This window comes from Gracilinanus agilis, chromosome 4, assembly GCF_016433145.1.
Source record: "Gracilinanus agilis isolate LMUSP501 chromosome 4, AgileGrace, whole genome shotgun sequence".
Classification (NCBI taxonomy): domain Eukaryota; kingdom Metazoa; phylum Chordata; class Mammalia; order Didelphimorphia; family Didelphidae; genus Gracilinanus; species Gracilinanus agilis.
The window spans coordinates 169,607,390-169,628,382 of record NC_058133.1 but is presented as its reverse complement, the minus strand read 5'-3'; the positions used below and the strand labels follow the sequence as shown (position 1 = coordinate 169,628,382).

The following is a 20,993-nucleotide window of genomic DNA, read 5'->3' as shown; positions in this document are numbered from 1 at the left end:
AAAACTCCAGAACCACCAAAGAATCTACCTCATCCTATCCTACTTCCAGAATCAGGACAGAACCAAAGCTACCTCAGCCCTGGGTGGGGGAAGAGGAGAAAGTTTTCTCACTCTCCTTTCTCCACTTAATAGTCCTCCCCTTCAGTGAGAGGGGAATTCTGGGGGCTAGGTCATGTCTCCCCCAACACCAAATACTCTCAAACCAAACAACTCTCAGGTGAGAGTCCACCCCCCACCCCAAACTCCTGCCCAGGTCCTTCCCCAATCCAGAATCTGTTTCAATCCAAATATGATTCTGCCCAAAGATGTATAGCTTTAAGGGGTCCTCCCCCAAAATAAGAGGAAACGGGGCAAGGGGCTCTGTTGTCACATTCCTCTCTACAAGTCAGACTTTCTCCTTATTCCACTCTCTTCTGATGAAATTCAGCTGATAGTTCTCTGACCTGGACACATGGGCATCTTTTCTCTAATCAGCAGTTCCAATGCTTCAGTCAGTGGTCTAACTAAAGTGCTTAATCTCTTAATGACCTACCTCTGACTTATCCCAAACAGAGCCTAGTCGTGTGTGTGCCCTTGTGCCCATGTACGTTCAGGCCACATCTTCTTTGAGCAACCAAAAACACTCCAAACCCTCAGTGGAGGTTTGGAGTTTGTGGGGAAAAGGTATTATCCTGACCCATAATCCAAAGCAAGGGCCTTTTCTCAGGGGCCTTACCTTCCTTTGCCCCCATTTGACTTCTATTTTTGAAAGCAGAGAATTTAGTTTGTTTTTTAGGGGGCCGTGGGGAGCTCCTCCCAGGAAAAAAAATCCCATTCCCACTCCTGCCCCAATAGTAGCAGCTTTAGGGACATAAAGGAGCCTTTGCAGCCCTTCCTTCCCCAAACATCCTTATTTTTCCCAAAGCCAAAGTCTCCATATCCTAAGTCTGGTCCTTTATCCACTTTTCTACACCCTCCAAGTATCAAGCCAAAAAATTCTGGGTAGGATGGACAGGGGAAGACGTCCAAGGCTTAGGAGTGTACCCTACCCAACCCTTGCGCTTTGTAGAGATTTTGCTGAGTGACGCTAGTACCAATGAAAAGCTTCCAACAAACCCAGTCCTAGGAACTCCAAGTCACTCCACACACTCTCCAACGAGGGAGCAAAAACAGCTCGACTCCAAGAATGGTGTGGAGTCAGTCTGGAAAGAGGAAAGTCAAGAAGAGCCAACACCCAAATCTTAGGAAGGTACCCATTCTCTGGGTTAGCCAGGTGCTACAGTTTTGTTGGAAATAAAAGTTGAAATGGAGAACTCAGTTAAGAGTCAAGTCTATGCTCAAAGGTTTCTGAAAGGAATGTTTTGGAGGGTAAGGCATCATGGTTTTTTAGGTTGTTTTAAAATAGGGAATAAGGCAATACTGTTCTCATTATTTGTGTGACAACTGGCTCCTTGGTTTGGGGAGCGCTGGAAAACACAAGGAGACAGGTTCTTCTCCTTGGGGACACTTGTCATACATACTATTGTAATTCCTCTCTGTGTTGTTACTCCAACAAAGTATTCTGACAGAAAGCAAAACTGTTACTCAAAAAGGAGAACGTGAGTGGCAAGAAGGTTAAGGCAGGAGGGAGGTGTAGGTGAAGTAGAGCAGATGAATTTCACCTTTTGCTTACCAGACAGCAGAGGACACACAATATGGAGACAGAAGGCTAGACAAAATTGGCCAGTTTCTTCCCTCATGTTCCTGAATATCGCATAGCTACTGCTCCCATTCCACCACCCCAATCCCCAAACCATCAATCACAGGAAAGTTTAGAAACCATTCCTTTCTTTATTAAACATAGCTTGCAAGTGATAAATATTACAAAGTTTTTTTTTTCTTTTAATCCTTTCTCCAAAAATTAGCTTATTATTTGAATCTGTCACTGCAGAAGCGCTTGGCAGTATCTGAAACAGATGGGGGTGTATTTGTCCTTTTGAAAACCAGTTTCTATTGGTCTTAGTCATTTCTTTCCCAAACACAATGCAGAAAATAAAAATGAAGAGGCAAAATAAGGAAACTTAGAGTTGTGCAAAAGGGTCTTGCTCCTCCCTCCTGCCTGCCCCCACATAAGGGCATCTCCTAATCCTTCAACTCCCACCCCATCTCCCCAACCATATGTCCCACCCACTGCCTCCAGACATTTAGTCAAGAACTTGAGGAAGTTGAAGGGTAGACAAGCATCTCAGTCTGCAATTCTGGGGATGGGGGGTGGGGAACCTTGGTCATCTAAGGGGTGAAGTAGGAAGAAAATATGTGTCCATACCTGCCTAATTCTCTTCTAATATGAAGTCAGCATCCAAGGTCCTGTGATCTCAAATTTGATAGTGGGACTGCAGAGTGAGACATTTGTAAAAGAAAATCACAGCCAGCCCTACTAGAAACTAAGGGCATACGTACCCATCTCCAAGGCTGGTGGTAGGGGGCAGGGAGATATTCCTGCAGATGATTGTATCTCATTGGGCACTAAAGATTCACATCAAAGAGATCACTACCATTCTGGCCATCTTTCAGACACAACTCTGCTGCCAATCTGAGGAGATACCAACTTGAAGGGGGCACTAGATACCACCAGATTATTCCTTCCTGGTTTATCTTATTCTAACTTACTCCTCCCTCCCTTCCAGTTAGATGGAACACACTTCTCAGAGCCGGAACCAATTTTAGGAATCAATCTAATCCAAACTTGTTTTAATCTTGTCCAAAGTTACTCGCAGAAATCAAAATTACAACTCATCTCTTCACTCCCTCTTCACGGTTTTCTCACCACTATATCTCTCCTCTATATGAGGGGTTCTCTTTGCTGGGCCTCACCCATTCCCACCCCAGCAAGAGCCATGAGCTTCCCAGTTCAGCTGAGGCCTTCATCTCAATTCAGACTGATCACAGGTGTTAGTGCTCAACTGAATATGATACTGAATTATGTGTAACCTTCTTAGGATGATAATTAGAAGAGTTTCTTCCTACTTACTTAGCCCACATTTCCTCCCCTACCAACCTTCATAAGCCAATTAGCCCAGGTTCTTTCCTCTGGATAATGTTTTTAGAGTGTGGGGTGTGGGAGAGATCTCTGGTGTAAGAAAATCTGACACTGTGGTTTGTTATATAGTAGGTATATTGTATATATGCTGATGCAATCAGAGGAAAAAAAACAGTGCAAATACAATTACAGTTCATAATACTTGGTTTCAATGCCCCCTGGGAACTGTTTTGTTCCTCAGCTACCTCCCAGTCCCCCAGCATCCCCCACTTCCCCCAGAGTGTCAACCTAATGCTGGGAAAGGAGGTGGGGCAGCTGGGGTTGGGGGAGGGCTCTGCCAAGGCAGTGCTGGTGACCTGGAGGGGCTGCTCCAGGGTGGGGAGGCAAGGCACAGTTGGGGGGGAGGGGGGGCATCTCCAAAGCGGGGTGGGGATTAAGGGGAGCCAGCTGCCAAACTGGCCTATCCCCTTGCCCCATCATCCACAGCCCTGCCTCCTAACCCCCAGAAACCCTTTTGCACGGATCATACACAAACGGGCACAGTACAAAATGACGTAACACAGTTTCACAATATCCATGGCTAGGGCTTTTTTTTTTCCACTTTTTTTCATGTTTTTTTTTTCTACACAATGTACAATTCTTCCTTTTTAAATGGATCAAGAAATAGCTTATATACACGAATGAGTCCTTGTTATAACATCTCGGCAGCAAATATCATAAGCTAATGAAGATCTCATTGGGAGAGGGAGAAGGAACCTGGGAAAGAGGGCAGGAGTGGGGAGGGGAGAAGGGTTATGCTTTTAGGATTGGGGAGGATGGGAAAGAGGGATCCAAAGTAAAATATCAAGAAGCATCTTTACAAAGCAGTTCTACAGCTAATTCCTTTAAAAAGGGAAAGGAAAGGAAACCAAAGCAGGAAAACACTTATCTGCATCTTAAAAAAAAAGAATGAGAAAAATAGGAGGGAGGGGAAAGAAGGGAATTGAGAGAAGAAAAAAGAATAAAAGAGCAAAGCAGGGGAGAGATATGAGAACGAGTAAATTTCTACCATACATTACACCCAAAATGTGGGAAAAAAGACTTATTTGAGGGACAAGTGAAGGACTGGATGCTATAGTCAATGACAAAATAAAAACAGGGCCTCAGTTCTCATTTCCCACGTTCCACTGGAAGCCCTTTGCCCTCATCCTATCTCAAGCTTTTTGGGAGCAGGCGCTACCTATAGCCTGTCAGTCCCAAGTTCCCCATAGCACCTTGGGAGATGAGTGTGAGGAGAAGCCCTCCTGCTACCTCCACATTGAGCTCTGGGATTCAGAATGAAAGGAAGAGTCCCAGAATAAGGTTCATCTTCCCCCTTCCTTAAGATAGGGCTGCCCTCCCTGGAGAACCTCAGCTCAGCATTCATGAAGTCCAGGTCCATGGGGATGTTAGACAGACATTAGGGACTCAGAAGAAGTGGTGATGAGAGGTTATAAGGGACTTGGGAGGAGAGAGTAGAGAAAAAAGGAATCAAATGATGAAAGGGAGACTTTTTTGGGAAAGGAAGGGGAGGAAAGGTGGAGGGCTAACACTTTACCATGATTCAGAAGACCATATGGGCCATATGGGTGGAGAGGGAAGCAGGGACCAGTGGAACAAGAACCAAACCTCAGCTAATAAGCAGAGGATCACAGACCTCTCTGATCAACAAGCAGCATCTGTAGCTTGATCTTGAAGAGGAGAAAAGAGGAAAGGAGGGAAGATATGCTGTACTCCTTCCACCACATTATATCATTTCCCTCTCCCTGGAAGCAGGTACTAGACTGCAGGCCTGCCTTCATGCAAAATCACCTTATACACCCATTTCCAAGGCCAAAATATTGGTGGCTGGTTTCTAGGGTAGGAGGCTAAACTCAAGGCTGGGATTGCCACCCGCCACGTGGTATTGCACATTCTTTTTTCCTTACTTTTAATCTCAAATGACACACCTGGGCACCTTGTACCTCTGGGCTGGGGGAGTTGGGTACATGACAGAAATGGCACTTTCTCATGTGTTTGTGTCAGGGTAGAAGGTGGAGAGGGGAAGGAGAGGCTAGAGAGACATGCCACATGGCAAGATGACACAAGAAAAACATTAAAAAAAAAAAATCTTCCAATTTTGTGGAAGAGAGAAAAACAAAACCAAACTATTCATCCAGTGCTTTCAAAGCACAGAGAGCAAAGAAAAGATGTAAGAATATATATTTATATATATATATAGAATTTTAAAATAATCCCAGAGCCCACCCAACACTATTCCCCCCACCCCCACCCCATTTACAGTCAGGGGGCACCACACACCCCATCAGACAACACTCGCAACAACAACCCCATCACTACCGGTTACTAGCTTCTAGCTTCCAGATCCTTTCACCACCAGGGAGTCCAGACACAGGCTGTATCTTTGCCCCTCTATTAAGTGCTCAATGGATTTTTGGGGTTAGGGAGGAAGAAAAAAAAATTGGGGAAGGCCCCTGGGGCCAGTACAATCACCCGAAATGGCACAGGAAGTGTCAGGAGTGGGTGGAAGACCAAAGTCTGGTCCCAGCTCCTTTAGCCCTATTCCAAACACCAAAAGCCTTTTGGGGGAATGTGTAGTCTTTTCTTTCATTAATTTTTAAAAGTGCCTTTTATTTTCGGGGTGGGGAGTGGGGGTGGATCCTGGCTGGCTTTTGGAAGCTGGGTCAGGATCTCAAACTCCTTCCCCGTGTCTTTCTTTTGGGCATGCTATATTTAGGGGGACCTCTGGCAGTTTATTAGACCTAGAAGGGTAAGAGAGTGAGTGAGTGAGTGAGTGAGTGAGTGAGTGAGTGAGTGTGTGTGTGTGTGTGTGTGTGGCACACCTCAAAAAAAGCCTGACGTGTGTATGTGAGAGTGTGAGTGTGTGTGAGTATGTGTGTGTGTCCATCTGTCTGTCTGTGTAGCGCACACCTCAAAAAAAGCCTGACACCTTCCCTACCCCCTGGCAGACTGGGTGCTAATTTCCTCCCCACATTCCCAGAATGACATTGCACAATTCAATTCATTTTCTACATTAGTAGCAATTCCCAAACAAAACAAAAACAAAAACAAAACTAATAAAATTCTGAAAATACTTTAAAAACCAACTTTAGATCTCAGAAGCAGCCTCTGAAGCTGGTTTTGAAGTGAGACATTTGGCTTGGTGCAAGAACAAATTTGCCAAGGGTATGGTTAGGCTAGAGCTTCCCACTTGGTTAGGAAACCTTTCCTTCCCTTCCCTTCCCTTCTATATTCAGGAGGCAAAAGGGAGAGAAGCCAGAATGCAAAGTGAACCTTACCTTCATGAAGAAAAACTCCTTCTGTTTTTCCTTCCTCCATAACTACCCCCCTCCCCCTCTCAATTTACTCATTCCCATTCCAGCTTCCAGGTCCCCCGTCAATCAAATTCTGGGTAGGGGTCAGAAAATAACTTTCACCTTAAATGTGGCTGGTGCTACAGGCAGAAGGGACAGACTAAGAAGCCTTTATCAAATCTGCTGGACTGAAGTTGGGCTTCAAACAGACTCCTATCTTTCTAACAGAGTCAAAGATTACCCTCACTCCTGGTTCCAGTTGTTCAAGGGCCAGGATAGGATCACAGTCCTTCCCTACCTCAAAATCATGTCCTTGCTCTTTCACCTTCATTATTACTATGGGTGCTGTGTTTTAAAGATTCTCCCTCCTAATTTAGCACCCGACCCAAATTCCCCAGAGCTCAGCTACAATGTTCCCCTCCCAGTTACAAAACTCTATGCCTCAGAGCCTGGGGGTGCCATTCTTCCTCTTGTGTTGTCACTAAACTCCACTGATTAAACATATTCATCCCCTAACCAGCCTTAGTCACCACATGCCTTTTGGCTGGAGCCCCACACCCCCATGAAGAAAACCACTGCAATGCTCCTATCACTCAAGTGGATATCTTTGTTCAAAATAGAAAGAAAAAAAAAAGGGAAAGAAAAGAGTTTAACCGTCCATTGAACAAAAAGGGAGGACACAAGACATCATTAAAAATAATAATAATTATAGCATAAAAACAAGCTTCAAAACATATGTCAGAGGGCACAGATTCTCCCTGGGACCTCACTCTGACCTCTAGTGGGGTGCAGATCCACCTCTCACTATCATAGAAAACTGAAGAGAGAAGAAAAGAGCGGCAGAGGAACAGATCGCTGCAGTGTGAAAGAGGGGAGGTGGCAGGGAAGGACATGAGTATGTGTTTTCTCGTTGGTTTCTTTTTTTTTTGTCTTCTGTTTTTTGTTTTGTTTTGTTTTCCGTGTATGGTAGGCACCAGTACAGGCACTGCATGCGACGGAAGTTGGGGGCAAAGGGAGAAAGGGAGGGAACAGAGGGTTCAGGGTTGGGGCAGGGCAGATGGAATAGGCGTTATTTCTGTCCACTGATGGACTGCGATATAGACCGGGGAGGGATCATGTCTAAAAGGTACTCCCGCTGTCGGTCTGCCAGGCTGGGTGCTTTGTGTCCCCCGATGCCAGTGTTCAAGTAAGCAATATTGACACCTAAACCCAGGAGACAAAAGAGGAGGATAGCTGTTAAGGGATGAAGGAGCACCTCTTCCTGTGCTTCACCCCCCCCCCCAGGCAAAAGTTTGATGTTGGTCTGCCTGATGTCGGTCTAGACTTCTTGTTTTATTTTAGCAGTAGCCTTTCCCTTTAGGTACAAAGACTCTAGAAGAAGAAAAACAACTCAAAGTTTTACTTTAGAATAGTGAGAAATGTCCTGGAAACAACATAAACAATTACTTAGGAAACTGGTAGTGAAAGAGGCTGATAAGTCCGGTTTGATGTCTGATAAAAGTGGAAGCACAAGGGAAAGAAGAGAGACACCTGACAAAGGCATGGATTTTGGTTAGCTCCATCTTGATTTTTGGCCTTGGATTGGGGGGAGTGTCACCGAGCCATCTAGCTTCTTCACACATTTCCTTTCTTGCCTATACAAGCTCTAAAGTAAGACATCAAAGGGGGATTTGTGCACAAATGGGAAAATTTTACTCAAGGGGGCTACTCAGATCTATGGCACTGGGGTGCTCCCTGGGCAAATCCTAGACCAACATCCTCTTTCTTTCTCTTACCTGGCATGCCAAGGAGGCCTCCTGCCACAGACAGCTGGGGTGCCTGTGCAAAATTGGAAAGCATGGAGCGGGCAGATGTAGGGATGCCACGCTGAAGAGTGCTCTGGGGCTGTGGAGCCTATGAGGATGAGAAGACAACAGGTGACTGTGCAGAATGGATAGTAAATGAGAAATCAAGATGAAGACTACCATCCCAAGGGATAGAGCAAGTTCAAGAATAGGGATAAATATCTCATCTTTGATCTTGCTCTGGTGTTAATGGTTTAGGAAATAAATTTTTACTATACTAAGGGAGATGAATGTACTAGCTCTCTGGAAAGAGAAGATACGAGGCTATTTCCATTTTGGCTAAGGATTAGAGAATAGGGTCACAGTTGGAAATCTTGGGTATTGTCAATTCTGCAACACAGTTTGGTTATAGTACTTGTTATATGGGCTGTGTGTGTGTGTGTGTGTGTGTGTGTGTGTGTGTGTGTGTGTGTGTAAATAAGTAGCACAGAAAAATAAAGGGTCATGTGAGAGGAAAAATATTCTCACCTGCCGGAGCGTATGATGTCTCATGATGGTCTCTTGCTTACTGACACTGGACACAGCTGGAGCCGTAGTAGGGGAAAGGGCTGCCTGCTGCTGTAGTCGCTGTTCAATTTCCTGCCAGGAGCCAACACATCAACTTAACAGAACACAATCAACCTCCTGGCCCAGTGATGGGCCAGATGTGGCCCCAGAAATATTCTATCCAGCCAAGGACATTATTCCTAATCTGACGAATACAATGAAACTTCAAAAGAGTTGTCTTAGAAACAAACTGACAGATGAGCATTTCCTTTCCTTTGGCCCCCTCTTTAAAAAGTTTGCCCATCACTGTCTTAACTAGATAATTCAAGAGTTTTGTTGCCCTTCTAAAATGTCACCAATTGGCTAAGGAAAAAGATTTTAAATGTACTGCTTTTGAGGAGATAACTGCTCAGAACTAGGTAAAAGAGATGGGACTGGCACGTATAATTAGAGCTAGAGAGTCAGTGGGAAGTTATTTTTGACTTCTGTCTGTGCTACAGCCTCATTTTCAGGCAAACCTGTGAATTGGACCCCAACTATACAAAGTCAGAGAGTCTGGAAAAAGAAAGGTGAAAAAGAGGGGGCTTTGTCTCTGACACTTGTATACTTTCTTGGGTCTTCTTAGTATTCATTCACTGAATTCTAAATAATAAAGGCAGAAAAGGAAGCATGTCTCCGAACTCTATGAGGAGCTAAACTTATTGCTGTTGAATTGTGTCTGAGATGTCTTCCACAAATCTAAGATAGGTTTACCTCTCTAAAGACCATTTGGCTCAAGTCCAAGTTTTCTCCTAACATCCCTCCTTTCCACTGTTGACTTTAAATGACCACTTCTTTTCTTTTTTTTTTTTGAATTTTTTTTTTTAACCCTTGTACTTTGGTGTATTGTCTCATAGGTGGAAGATTGGTAAGGATGTGACCACTTCTTTTGAAGAAAAATACTCATGGTACAAAGCATATGTCCTATTCTTTTTCATCCTGAAGAAAAATATGGAAATCTTTCTCAAAGAAGAAAATGAGTCACAGAGCAGAAGGGGCTCATTTAAGCTATAAGGAGAACCAAGGTCAAAGAAAGAAAGATTCATACTTTCCAAGGCCCAAACAATACCCATTTCTGCCTCACAGTCAGAAGCACTGAGATCAAACAGGACTGGGAAAGATAAAGAGGCAGTGCAGTACCCCTACCCAGGAATAAAAACAAAACAGGGAAAAGGTTTAATACAATTAGTGTTAGATGATGAAAGTTCTACAGCTCTATTAAAGAAGGTCACTGACCTGTTCCTGCTGTAGGGCTTTGACAAAGGCATTCTTCAACCGGTTAGTATGCTCAGCTTTTAGGGCCTTCTTCTGGTTGGAGGTCATGCACTGTTCACACAGAATCTTGCCATTCTTCTCTTGCTTCCAGTGTGGGGTAAAGTCTGTGCGGCACTGAGCACATACAAAGGGCTCCACCCGAAGAAGTGAGGCACAACCTTTGCCTAAATGGCACCAAGGAAAATGGTAAGTGTGGTTACTTATTCCCCCTATCACCTTGCTCTGTCTCCATCAAACTGTTATTTCCCATATCTCTCTCATTCAAACTGCAACATTAATTTCATTTCTCCTCTAGACTATCGAAATAAACGTTTTTAAAAAGTTTATTTAATTAATTTAGAATATTTTTCTAAGGTTACACGAATCACTTTCTTTCCCTCCCATCCTTCAGCCAACGAGCAATTCCATTGGGTTTTACACGTGTTATTGATCAAGACCTTAGAAATAAACTTCTAATCGGTTTCTTTACAATCATTTTCCTTCTTTGTCAGTTCATACTCCACATTGTTGCCAAGTTAATATTATTAAAGCATAAGTCTAACTATCACTTCTTTGTTGGAGGAGCTCCATTTATTCCCTCTTGCCTCTAAGATCAAACACAAGCTTCTTTAATTTCTGAAGTTTTTCACAATCTGGCTCAAACTTACCTTTCCAATTTTATATACTATTCCTCTTTCTAAACTCTATGGACCAGTCAAACTGACTTTCTTGCTATTCTTCACATATACCATGGATTTCTCATGTTCTTGCTTTTGCACTGGTTGTCTTTCCCTGCTTGAGATGTACTCTTTCTTACTTCACCTCTAACTCTTAGAATACCTTATTTTCTTCAAAAGTATGCTTATTAAATATATTCTTCATGAAGCCTTTCCTGATTCCCTTCCTCATGTTAGTACCACCCTGTTCCCACCAAAATTTACCTTAAATGTATTTTGCTGACATTTATTTATATACATGTTGTTTCCCCCAATGAAATCTAAATTTGCTGGGAGCAGGGATTCCTTGATTTTTTCCTTGGTATTCCCAGCACCTAGCACAGTGCTTAGCATATAGAAGGAGTCTAATAAATGTTTACTGATTAATTCCCAGCATTATTTAAACCCTGCTATAATAGGCAAAGAGGAAAAGCTTTTGTATCAGTGGGGGTTAAATGAAGCCCATTTAACAAGGTATGTCGGTAAATATTTTATTAAAATGACTTACCATCATGTAAAAACATGCGAAGTATTATGCTACACACATAGCAGGCACTTGGGCAGTGAATGTATATAGTTCCTAATTTTCTATATCCCAATGATCTACTTTTTGTTAAAACACTTACCTTTCTGTCTTAGAATTGATACCAAGTATAGATTCCAAGGCAGAAGAGCAATAAGGGCTAGGTAAATGGGATAAAGTGACTTGCCCAGGGTCACACAGCTAGGAAGTCTGAGGCCAGATTTGAACCCAGAATCTCTAGATCTGCCTCTTTTCCTACTGAGCCACTGGGCTGCCCCTTCAATGATCCATTAAAAAATAAAATAAAATTCACACACACACAACTGAAACCCAGTGTGGATTTCCCAGCTATGCAGAACACCGCTAGATCACTTCATCCAGTGTCATTTGGTATCTTGAAATTCCGTTTTGACATGGCACTAAGTACACCACCACGCAAAATTAATGCCAAAAGACATTTTCTAAGTACTGAAATGTATAGGTACATGAATGCCCTGTAATAAAAAGAATCATGCAGTTCTGGGTCCCTATCTTCAAAGGTTTTCTAATTTAAAAGACATAGTAAAACATGCATACATGTAAAATACATACACAAATAGTGCTTAATACCTTCCCAATGAGATCAGGAGTGAAGCAAGGATGCTCATTATCATTACTATTATTTAATATAGTACTAGAAATGTTAGCAGGAGTAATTAGAGAAGAAAAAGAAATGGAAGGAATTAAAGTAGGCAATGAGGAAACTAAACAAACTAACACTCTTTGCAGATGATATGATGGTATATTTAGAGAATCCTAGAAAATCTAAAAATCTAGTGGAAATAATAACTTTAACAAAGTTGCAGGATAAACCCACATAAATCACCAGCATCTCTATATAGTTCCAACAAAAATCAGCAGCAAGAGAGAAACTCCATTTAAAATCACTCTAGGCAATATAAAATATCTGGGAATCTATCTGCCAAGGCAAACATAGGAATTATATGAACACATTTACACAGCAGTTTTCACAGAAATAAAACTAGATCTAAACAACCGGAACATTAATTGCTCATGGGTAGAACAAGCTAATATAATAAAAATGATAATCCTACCTAAATGAATTTACTTATTCAATGCCATACCTATCAAACTACCAAAAATATTTTAGAGAATTAGAAAAAATAATAACAAAATTAATCTGGAAGAACAAAAGATCAAGAATATCAAGGGAACTAATGAAAAAAAAAGTGATAGATAGTGGATTAGCAGTACCAGATCTTAAACTGTACTATAAAGCAGTGATCATCAAAACAATCTGGTACTGGCTAAGAGAAGGGTGTATCAATGGAATAAACTAGGGTGGGGGGTGGGGGTGGGGAGAATAACTTCAACAAAATAGTGTTTGATAAACCCAAAGATCCCAGCTTTTGGAATAAGAACCCACTATTTGACAAAAACTGCTGGGAAAATAGGAATACAGTATGGCAAAAATTAGGTTTAGATCAACATCTCACATCTTATACTAAGATAAGTTCATGTGATATTTGCTGGTGGATTGTGAATTGATCCAACCATTCTGGAAGGCAATTTGGAATTATGCACAAAGGGCTTTTAAAAGAATGCATGCCTTTTGATCCAGCAATACCACTACTAGGTTTGTATCCCCAAGAGACTAAAAAAACAAAAAGGGAAAGGAACTGTTTGTACAAAAATATTTATATTTGTACTTTTTGTGATGGCAAAAAATAGGAAAATGAGGGGCTATCCCTCGATTGGGGAATGGCTGAATAAATTGTGGTATATGATAATGATGGAATACTAGTACGCCATAAGGAATTATGAATTGATGGGATTTCTTTAAGAACTGGAAAGACCTACATGAACCAATGCAGAGTGAAATAAGCAGAACCAGGAGAACATTATATAAAGTAACTGAAACAATGTGGGACAATCAAATGTTAATTGACTTTGCTGCTAATAGCAGTGCAATGGTCCAGGACAATTCTGAAGGACTTATGGGAAAAAAATTTTAATTAAAAAACAAAAACAAAAAACACACACAAACAAAAAGTAGTACTTAATATATGCCCTTTCTCTTCCCCATATTCCTGTGTAGTTGAGAGTTGAGTTTTAAGGCAATGAGGTAGTGCAGTGGGTAAAGTGTTGGGCCTAGAGTCAGAAGATTCGAGTTTAAACCTAGCCTTAGATACTAGGTGTGTGGCTCTGGAAAAGTGATTTAACTTCTGCTTGCTTCAGTTTTTTCAACTGCAAAATGAGGATTCTTTTTTTAATTAATTAATTTTAAAATATTTTTCCATGATTACATGGTTCATGTCCTCTCCCTTCTCTCTTTCTTCCCCCCACCCAGAGCTGACAAGCAATTCCACTAGGTTATACATATATTATCCCTCAATACCTATTTCCATATTCTTCATTTTTATGATAGAGTAATCTTTTAAAACTAAAATTCCAAATTATATACCCATATAAACAAGCGATAAATCATGTTTTCCTTCTGAGTTTCTACACTCACAGTTCTCTCTTGATGTGGATAGCAATCTTTCTCATAAGTCCCTCAGAATTGTCCTGGATTATTGCATTGCCACTAGTAACAAAGTTGATTACATTTGATTGTCCCACAGTGTTTCAGTTGTTATATATAATGTTCTCCTGGTTCTGCTTATTTCACTCATCAGTTCATGGAGGTCTTTTCAGTTAATACAGAAATCAAGCAGTTCATCATTCCTTATATAGCACAATAGTATTCCATCACCATCATTACTTCAATTTGTTCAGTCATTCCCCAATCAGGGACACCCCCTTATTTTCCAATTTTTTGCCACCACAAAGAGCACCTGTGAATATTTTTGTACACCCACAAAAATGAGGATTCTAATTAGTAATTGTGAGAATCAAACAAAATAATGTCTGTAAAGCCTGGCACAATGCAGGTATTTATTTATATAGGTGTTTATTCTCTTCCCCATTCAAACTCAGGCCTAAGCATGGGAGGGAGAAACGGTTCTTATAAATCACAGTACTGGGTGGTATCCTTATCCCTGACATACAACCCCAACACACAAAAAATTATGAGACTTGGAAGTCTCCTACAGAGGGAAAAGGGAAAGTCTGATGACCTTACCTTGGCTGTCAATGACACTCTGTACCACCTCCTCCAAGCCCACCATGTAGATGAACTCGCTGTTGGCTGCACTGGGCAGGAAGTGGAGCAGAGGAGCAGGAGGCTTAGGGGGTGGGATCTCCAGCAGTGTCTTTTCCAGCTGCTTACGAAGGGCCAATTTAGCTGCTGCCTGTGAATTGGCTGCATCAGTCATGGCGCTGGGGCTGGGGAGTGGTGAAGACACCCTGTTAACGGTCCCCGGCTGGATATGAGAGGCAAGGTTCATATAGATGGCAGAAGATGTTGTGCGCTGACAAGGGACAGAAGAACTTGACTGCTAGAATGGAATGAGAAGATGGATCAGTGACAAAGAAGAAAGGAATTCCAGTTATTACTGTTACTTTTCCCTGACAGAGGACATTTTCCTACTATGGTCTAGGCTGAGCAATGACTAGATTGGGCCCAAGGAAAATGAGAGAATGATAGCACCTATGGGTTAAGTTGGCACCAGATATCTGCTTAAAGGACTATGAAGGAAAGGAAGTAGAAAATCTGGCTTCCTTAGGTCAGATATCTAGACATTATTTTCCCAATTTCTTCAGGACTCTTTACCTCAAAGTTTTGCTGAGTGGGCTACTAATTCCAAAAGATGTCTCTTCCATTTTTTCCCTAACTGGCTTCTACATCACTATCAAAAACTGTGACTAAGTCCTCAAAAGCCTTTTCTGTGAAGTTCCCCAAGTTCTTTCCAAATGATCCCTTTTTGATAAAAATATAGTCTATTCATTAGTCACCATGAACAATATAGGATTTCCACCTGTTCTGTGGAGTTCTCTTACCGGCTGGTAATTGATGGCGGGGTTCATGTTGGGTGTGGTGGTGCGTACGAGGCCAGGTTTAGGTGGCCCTCGCTGGCCCTGCAGTTGGGCAGGGTTTGGTGCAATAACTCGCTGTGACATCAGCATGTGTGGAAGGGTTGTGTTGGTGGCTGAGCGGATGACACTGTGACCCTAAAGGAGGCAAGAATGAAAGACTGTCAGAACTTTGTGGGAATGACAGGAAGCCTCCCATAAAATGTTCCATGGGACACTCTTCTTAGGAGTAGCTAAAGGAAAGCTTGGGAGAGGTGCCATTAGATTATCTCAACTCAATTTTTTCCCTACATTTTTTTTCCCTTGGGGAAACAGTATTACATACCACTTTTGAAAAAGTTGCTTTGGTAACATGGGAATTTGCTTGACCTACCTAACATAAGAGAGTCCCACCCCATTTGGAGAACAGCTAGCCTGAAAGTCCTACTGTCCAGTAAATTACAACCACTGCAAAGGTTCACTTACTGGCCTCACTTCTATATGAATTGAGTGTTACCAATAGAACTTTCCACATAAGGATCCTTATACATGTCTATAACCTAAGAAGGAACATAGTTTGTCCCAAATATGTTGCTATACCCATATACCTGCAATGTTCTCAGGTTTTGGGGCTCCACTCCCTGAGCACCAGGCCTGGAAGGGAGCTTGGACAGGCCCTGCTGTCCTACATGGGCAGGAGATGGCTGGACAATTGATGCTGCATTTTGCACAACTGGGGTCTAAGAAAGGAAAAGGAAAGAAAACATTTATGTGGAGATGATTAGGAACTAGAGAGTTGGTTAACCTGGTGGTTTTTCTGGCACTAAAGTGGCAACCTGAATTGACTAGGAGTGACCATGGTTCACTCAGTTGAGGTTTCAGACTGAAAACTAGCTCAATGGAAAGAAGGAAACAAGTATCTATTAAGCACCTACTATGTGTCAGGAACTGTGCTAAAAACTCGGTTATCTCATTTGATCCTCACAATGACCTGGGAAAAGGTACTAATATGATCCCCATTTTACACCTGAGGAAACTGGGGCAGATAGAAGTTAAGTAACTTGCCCAGGGTCACAACACAGCTATTATGTATCTGAGGCTAGGTTTGAACTAGATAGGCCCAGCACTCTAACCAAGATGCCACCCAGCTGCCTCACTAAATAGAGATAGAGATTATAAGACAAGGAATATACTTGAAGTTTTATCAGGGAGAATAGATCAACTCAAAATCACAAACTCAAAAAGACCTCAGAGGTCATCTAATTTAATTCTCTCCATTTATAGTTGATGCTAATAGAGGAAAAAGTTGTACAGGGTCATTCAAGTGGTAAGTGGCAGAGAATTATAATTCTTTCAACAGTGCCATGCTGCCCCCCCCACTCATAAACAAGCTTCTCTCGGCATATTCCAGGCCCTTTTCCCAACCATTACCTTCTGAACCACATTCTCCTTTTGTAGCTGACTCTGCCTTAGTTTCTTCAACAGTACCAGTCTGGCTTCCTCTAGACGTAGCTCATCCCTTAGCTGCTTAATAAGCTGCTGCCGCTCCTCAATACCTTTCCCCTAAGGAAAGGTGGAAACAAATAAGTCCCTGCAGTATGATCACAGACTCTCACTTCACTTTGAAACTTTTACTCATTGTATTCCCCCAATTCATGAATTAAAATAGTAATTTAGGGGGAAAAGTATATTTAAATGGAAAAAGTCAATCAAAGGGTCAAAAGAGATATATTCTATCCTCTAGACCAGTGACGGCAAACTACAGCCCGAGGCCCAGACCCACCCCCCCAATCTGGCCACAGGACATTATTCCTAATCTGCCGGAATATAATGAGTAGGATACAATACAATGAAATTTTGAAAGAACTGCCTTAGAAACAGACTGACAGATGAGCATTTCCTTTCCTTTGGTCCCCTCTTTAAAAAAAGTTTGCCCATCACTGCTCTAGACTATGCTATATTAGAAGTATTTTGGACACACTTTCTAGTTCAATAAGGAGTCAAAAATTATTACTAGGATTTTATTAGGTATCCAGGGATACCTGATAAAAAGTGGAGAAAAAGAAAGGAATGTGGAAAAAGGTGCTTTTTACCTTAAACATCTCCAAGTTGGCTGCTTTCAGTCTCTCTTCCATTCGAGAACTGGATCGAGGACTGGAGGCCTCATTGTCAGAAAGGACAATGATGTCAGGAGAGGGAGTCAGCCGTCCCCGGTCTGGCTCACTATACAACAAAACAAGACACAAAAAGGTCAGTGAGTTGAAGATCAAGGTACCCCCAACAATGAAGGCTCAGAGGGAAGCTGAAAAATCTCCCATCAGCACTGAATGGAGAAACCCAAGGGAATTTTGGTGTAAGGGGTTGTCTATCTTGTACCACCGAGAGGAAAGCAGTGACAACCAAGTACCAGGAAACTGAAACCAATGAGAGGTAAAATGAGGCCAGTTACCTGCAACAGAGGTGATGGCAAGCCTCAGTTGAAATATCCTCCCCCATATCAAAGGCCTCTTCCATATTAACACTCTTGGTTAAAAGGTACTTGGCTTTAGAAGTGGAAAAAGGAAATAAGTGCTTTTATCACATGAGTTTTAAGTAAGACTTTAAAATAAATTTCCCAAGCCCTAATTCTATGCTAAACAGTTCTTAAAGAAACCATTACAGGACGTAATAGCTGATTAAGAAGTGGCATTGGCAATAGGTCCTAGTTCCCCAACTAGTAGCATATGAAGGAAGTCTAATAGAGACACCATACAATATAATTAATACCTGAGAATATTTTAGAAGTTTCCTTCATAACTATAGAATAGAGTCTGAAAGTACTTTAGACATTGTTTAGACCAAAACTCTAAGAAGCTAAGAAAGAGGGCAGTCTAAGGAAATGGATGCTAACTGGACTGTGATATCAGAAGAAGCTCTGTAACAAGCTCCCATGACAAATTCGAAGACAGCCAAAGATGTCTGTTCTGCCAAACAAGAGAAAGCCCTTAGAGCTCAGGGAGTTCAACTACCAGAGACTGAGGAATCACTGAGGACAACTGTAAGTGATCAGACTAAAGTTTATAGTCTTCTGAGGAGGGTACAATTTCCAATCACGAACATGTAAAAATCTCATTTCTTAATCTCTTCCCTTGGAAAGAAACCATCCAGGTATAGCTTTTAACTTCAGGCTCAAATCTTTCCTACACAAAGTATAGGGACAGACTTGTCTGGGAGTTAGATGACTCCATTTTAAGATTTCTTCATTCGCTATGTACTTAGTAGCACCGTATCTGAGAATCCTTCTGTTTCTTCAAGATGCTGGAAAATGTCCATTGCTTGAAATGAGCCTGGAGAGTAACAAAGAGCCTCAGAAGCCCCAAGTACCTAGTTTTCACACAAGATTATGTTCTAGCTCTATTATCCCTGCAAAAACATTCTCCTCAGCTTTATTTTCTGATATTTCCAATTCAAGAAATGGTAAGAAGTGAAGGAACAAGTATTTTATTAAGCACCTACTATGATACTATTCATTATACTAAATCATTTACAAATACCTCTTTTGATCCTCACAGCAAGTCTGGGAGATAGGAGCTATTATAATCCCCATTTTACAGTCAAGAAAACTGAGGCAGATGGTGGTTAAGTGACTTGCCCAGGATCACATAGCTAGTAAGTCTCTGAAGTTGTTTTTGAACTTAGGTTTTCCTGACTCCAGATGCAGAGCTCTATCTATTGTGTCACATTGCTGGTAAGTATAGGATATGTGTTTGTTCTCTTATTTCACTTCAAAGCATTCAGGAGATCCACTCCTGAAGGTGGCACTAAATATGGGACAAGCTACCCAAATATGTTATCTCCTTGCTCAATTTTTTTCTTTAGTCTTTTGAGTTCCAGCCTGTTCCACTAATCTCCCAGGGGTTAATCTTCAGGGTTTCTTTCCTCATGGGAAGTTTGTACAAAAATCTTTTGAATATTGCTCTTCTGACATTTGGAATAAGACTTCAACCTATCTGTATATTCACTTATCTTTATTAACTAAGATCTACTAAGGAGATCAGGAAAAGATATAGGGAAAGAGGAAATTAGTACAAAGATATTTAAGAAATCACCAAGCAAGAACAAGTAAACTGAGGATGAGGACACAGGAAAGAAGTCAAGGCTACTGACAGGTTAGATCTAAAGAGGAATTTGTTTTCCTTTATGTGTTTTATCTTTTATTTCATCTTTACCTCCAAACAATATGGCCACTACTTTGAGGTCTGAATGGTTTGCCCCATGAACTCTGTTTGATTGTCTGGTATTTACCTCTCGAGCCAGTGGCTCTTTATAGGGTTTCATCTCCTATTTTGACTTTGACTGAATATATATGCCATAAAATATCCTGCATGGTTTACACTGAGGCAAGAAGATGTTCAAACAGTCACACTGGTTGAATGGTGGGTGACCTAGCAGTTAACTAGGAAGAGACACTTCTAGTCTATGGTACAGTAGCTTTGTGTGTATATTATCTTACTGATTCTTACAACAACTCTGGAGGGCAGTTGCTATATTACTTCCATTTATAGGTGAGGCAACCGAGGTACAAAGAACTCAAATGACTGAAACATAAATAGCTAGTGTCTTGGGAAAGATATTAATTCAGGTATTTTTTGACTTGAAGCCCAGCACTATTGACCATCTAGCTGCCTTTTTAAGGCACAGGGGATTAGCTAGAAATTGACTTTAACCAGTCATGTTTGAGGAACAATCTCAAATGCAATTCCATTTCTAGCTACAATTAGTCCTATCATATATAAGAGAATGGGAACAATGAGACATACATTAAAGATAAAGCACATAAATATGGGACTGGTTAATCAAATAGGAGATCTCCCTGCTGAATGTTTTTTTCAGATTTTTGAGTTTTGAATTCCAGCCTATTCCATGAATCTCCCAGAAAGATGAGCAGCTATTTTTGCTATCTTCCCAAGTATACAGGGTCCTTTGGAGGTTTTTGTCTTAAGCCCAAAGTCCTACTCAATGAGTACATATTATCAAGGACCTTACTCTCTGCTGTCATCTCCTGTGACTCAGGCTGGCAGATGTTCACTAGTTAGGAAGTTACTAATTTTAATCATAAAGTGAGAGAAATTGAGCAACTGCCACTTTCCCCTGAATTCTATGGAGAATGAGAAACATTAGGTACTTTCTATATCAGAGAAGGCTTTTTTGAACAGAAGTCACAACCATATAACTTTCCTACTTGATGACAAAGAGACAGAGATAGTGAGGACATGGTTAAATTGCAAATACCTCTTCTGCTTAAAAATATCTCTTGCTTTAAGAAACTGGGAAGGATTTCAGAGGCCATATAGTACAATACGTAACTTTCTTCTACTTCTGTTCCTCTCTAGAGAACATGAACCATAGAGAATGTAATTATAACCAGTTTGGTTCACTCTTACTAAACAGTCTAACACCGCCTCATTAAGAGCTACCTGGGGCAGCTGGGTAGCTCAGTGGATTGAGAGCCAGGCCTAGAGATGAAAGGTCCTAGGTTCAAATCTGGCCTCAGATACTTCCCAACTATGTGACTTGACACAAGCAAGTCACTTGACCCCCATTGCCTAGCCCTTATCACTCTTCTGCCTTGGAACCAATACACAGTGAGGGTTTAAAAAAAAAAAAAAAAAAAAAAAAAAAAAGAGCTACCAGCACTTCATAGTGAAGGGAAGTTCAGAGCTAGAAGTAACTATCCTTCCAGTTAAAACTAGGATTTGGAGAGTTCTTATAAGGACTGAGCTTCATTAAGCTAGTCTTTCTGGAAGACATTCTTTATGACTGAGCAACTATCCCACAGCTGACTTAAACAAGTGGCAGAAAAATTTC

The 20,993-nt window shown here is 41.4% G+C and overlaps 1 protein-coding gene across 1 annotated transcript in view; it reads right to left on the bottom strand.

The window, feature by feature from the left end:
• Positions 1–6,919: 6,919 nt before the first annotated feature.
• GATAD2B (GATA zinc finger domain containing 2B) overlaps positions 6,920–20,993 on the bottom strand; it is a 94,391-nt gene continuing 80,317 nt past the window's right edge. The window contains exons 3-11 of the mRNA XM_044676655.1: positions 17,240–17,369; positions 16,578–16,709; positions 15,755–15,886; positions 15,135–15,305; positions 14,317–14,632; positions 9,936–10,138; positions 8,643–8,753; positions 8,106–8,223; positions 6,920–7,533 (exon numbers count right to left, since the gene is read on the bottom strand). Of these exons, the coding sequence (XP_044532590.1) occupies positions 7,400–7,533; positions 8,106–8,223; positions 8,643–8,753; positions 9,936–10,138; positions 14,317–14,632; positions 15,135–15,305; positions 15,755–15,886; positions 16,578–16,709; positions 17,240–17,369 (1,447 nt within the window). The 3' untranslated portion in view covers positions 6,920–7,399. The remainder of the gene's footprint in view (positions 7,534–8,105; positions 8,224–8,642; positions 8,754–9,935; positions 10,139–14,316; positions 14,633–15,134; positions 15,306–15,754; positions 15,887–16,577; positions 16,710–17,239; positions 17,370–20,993) is intronic.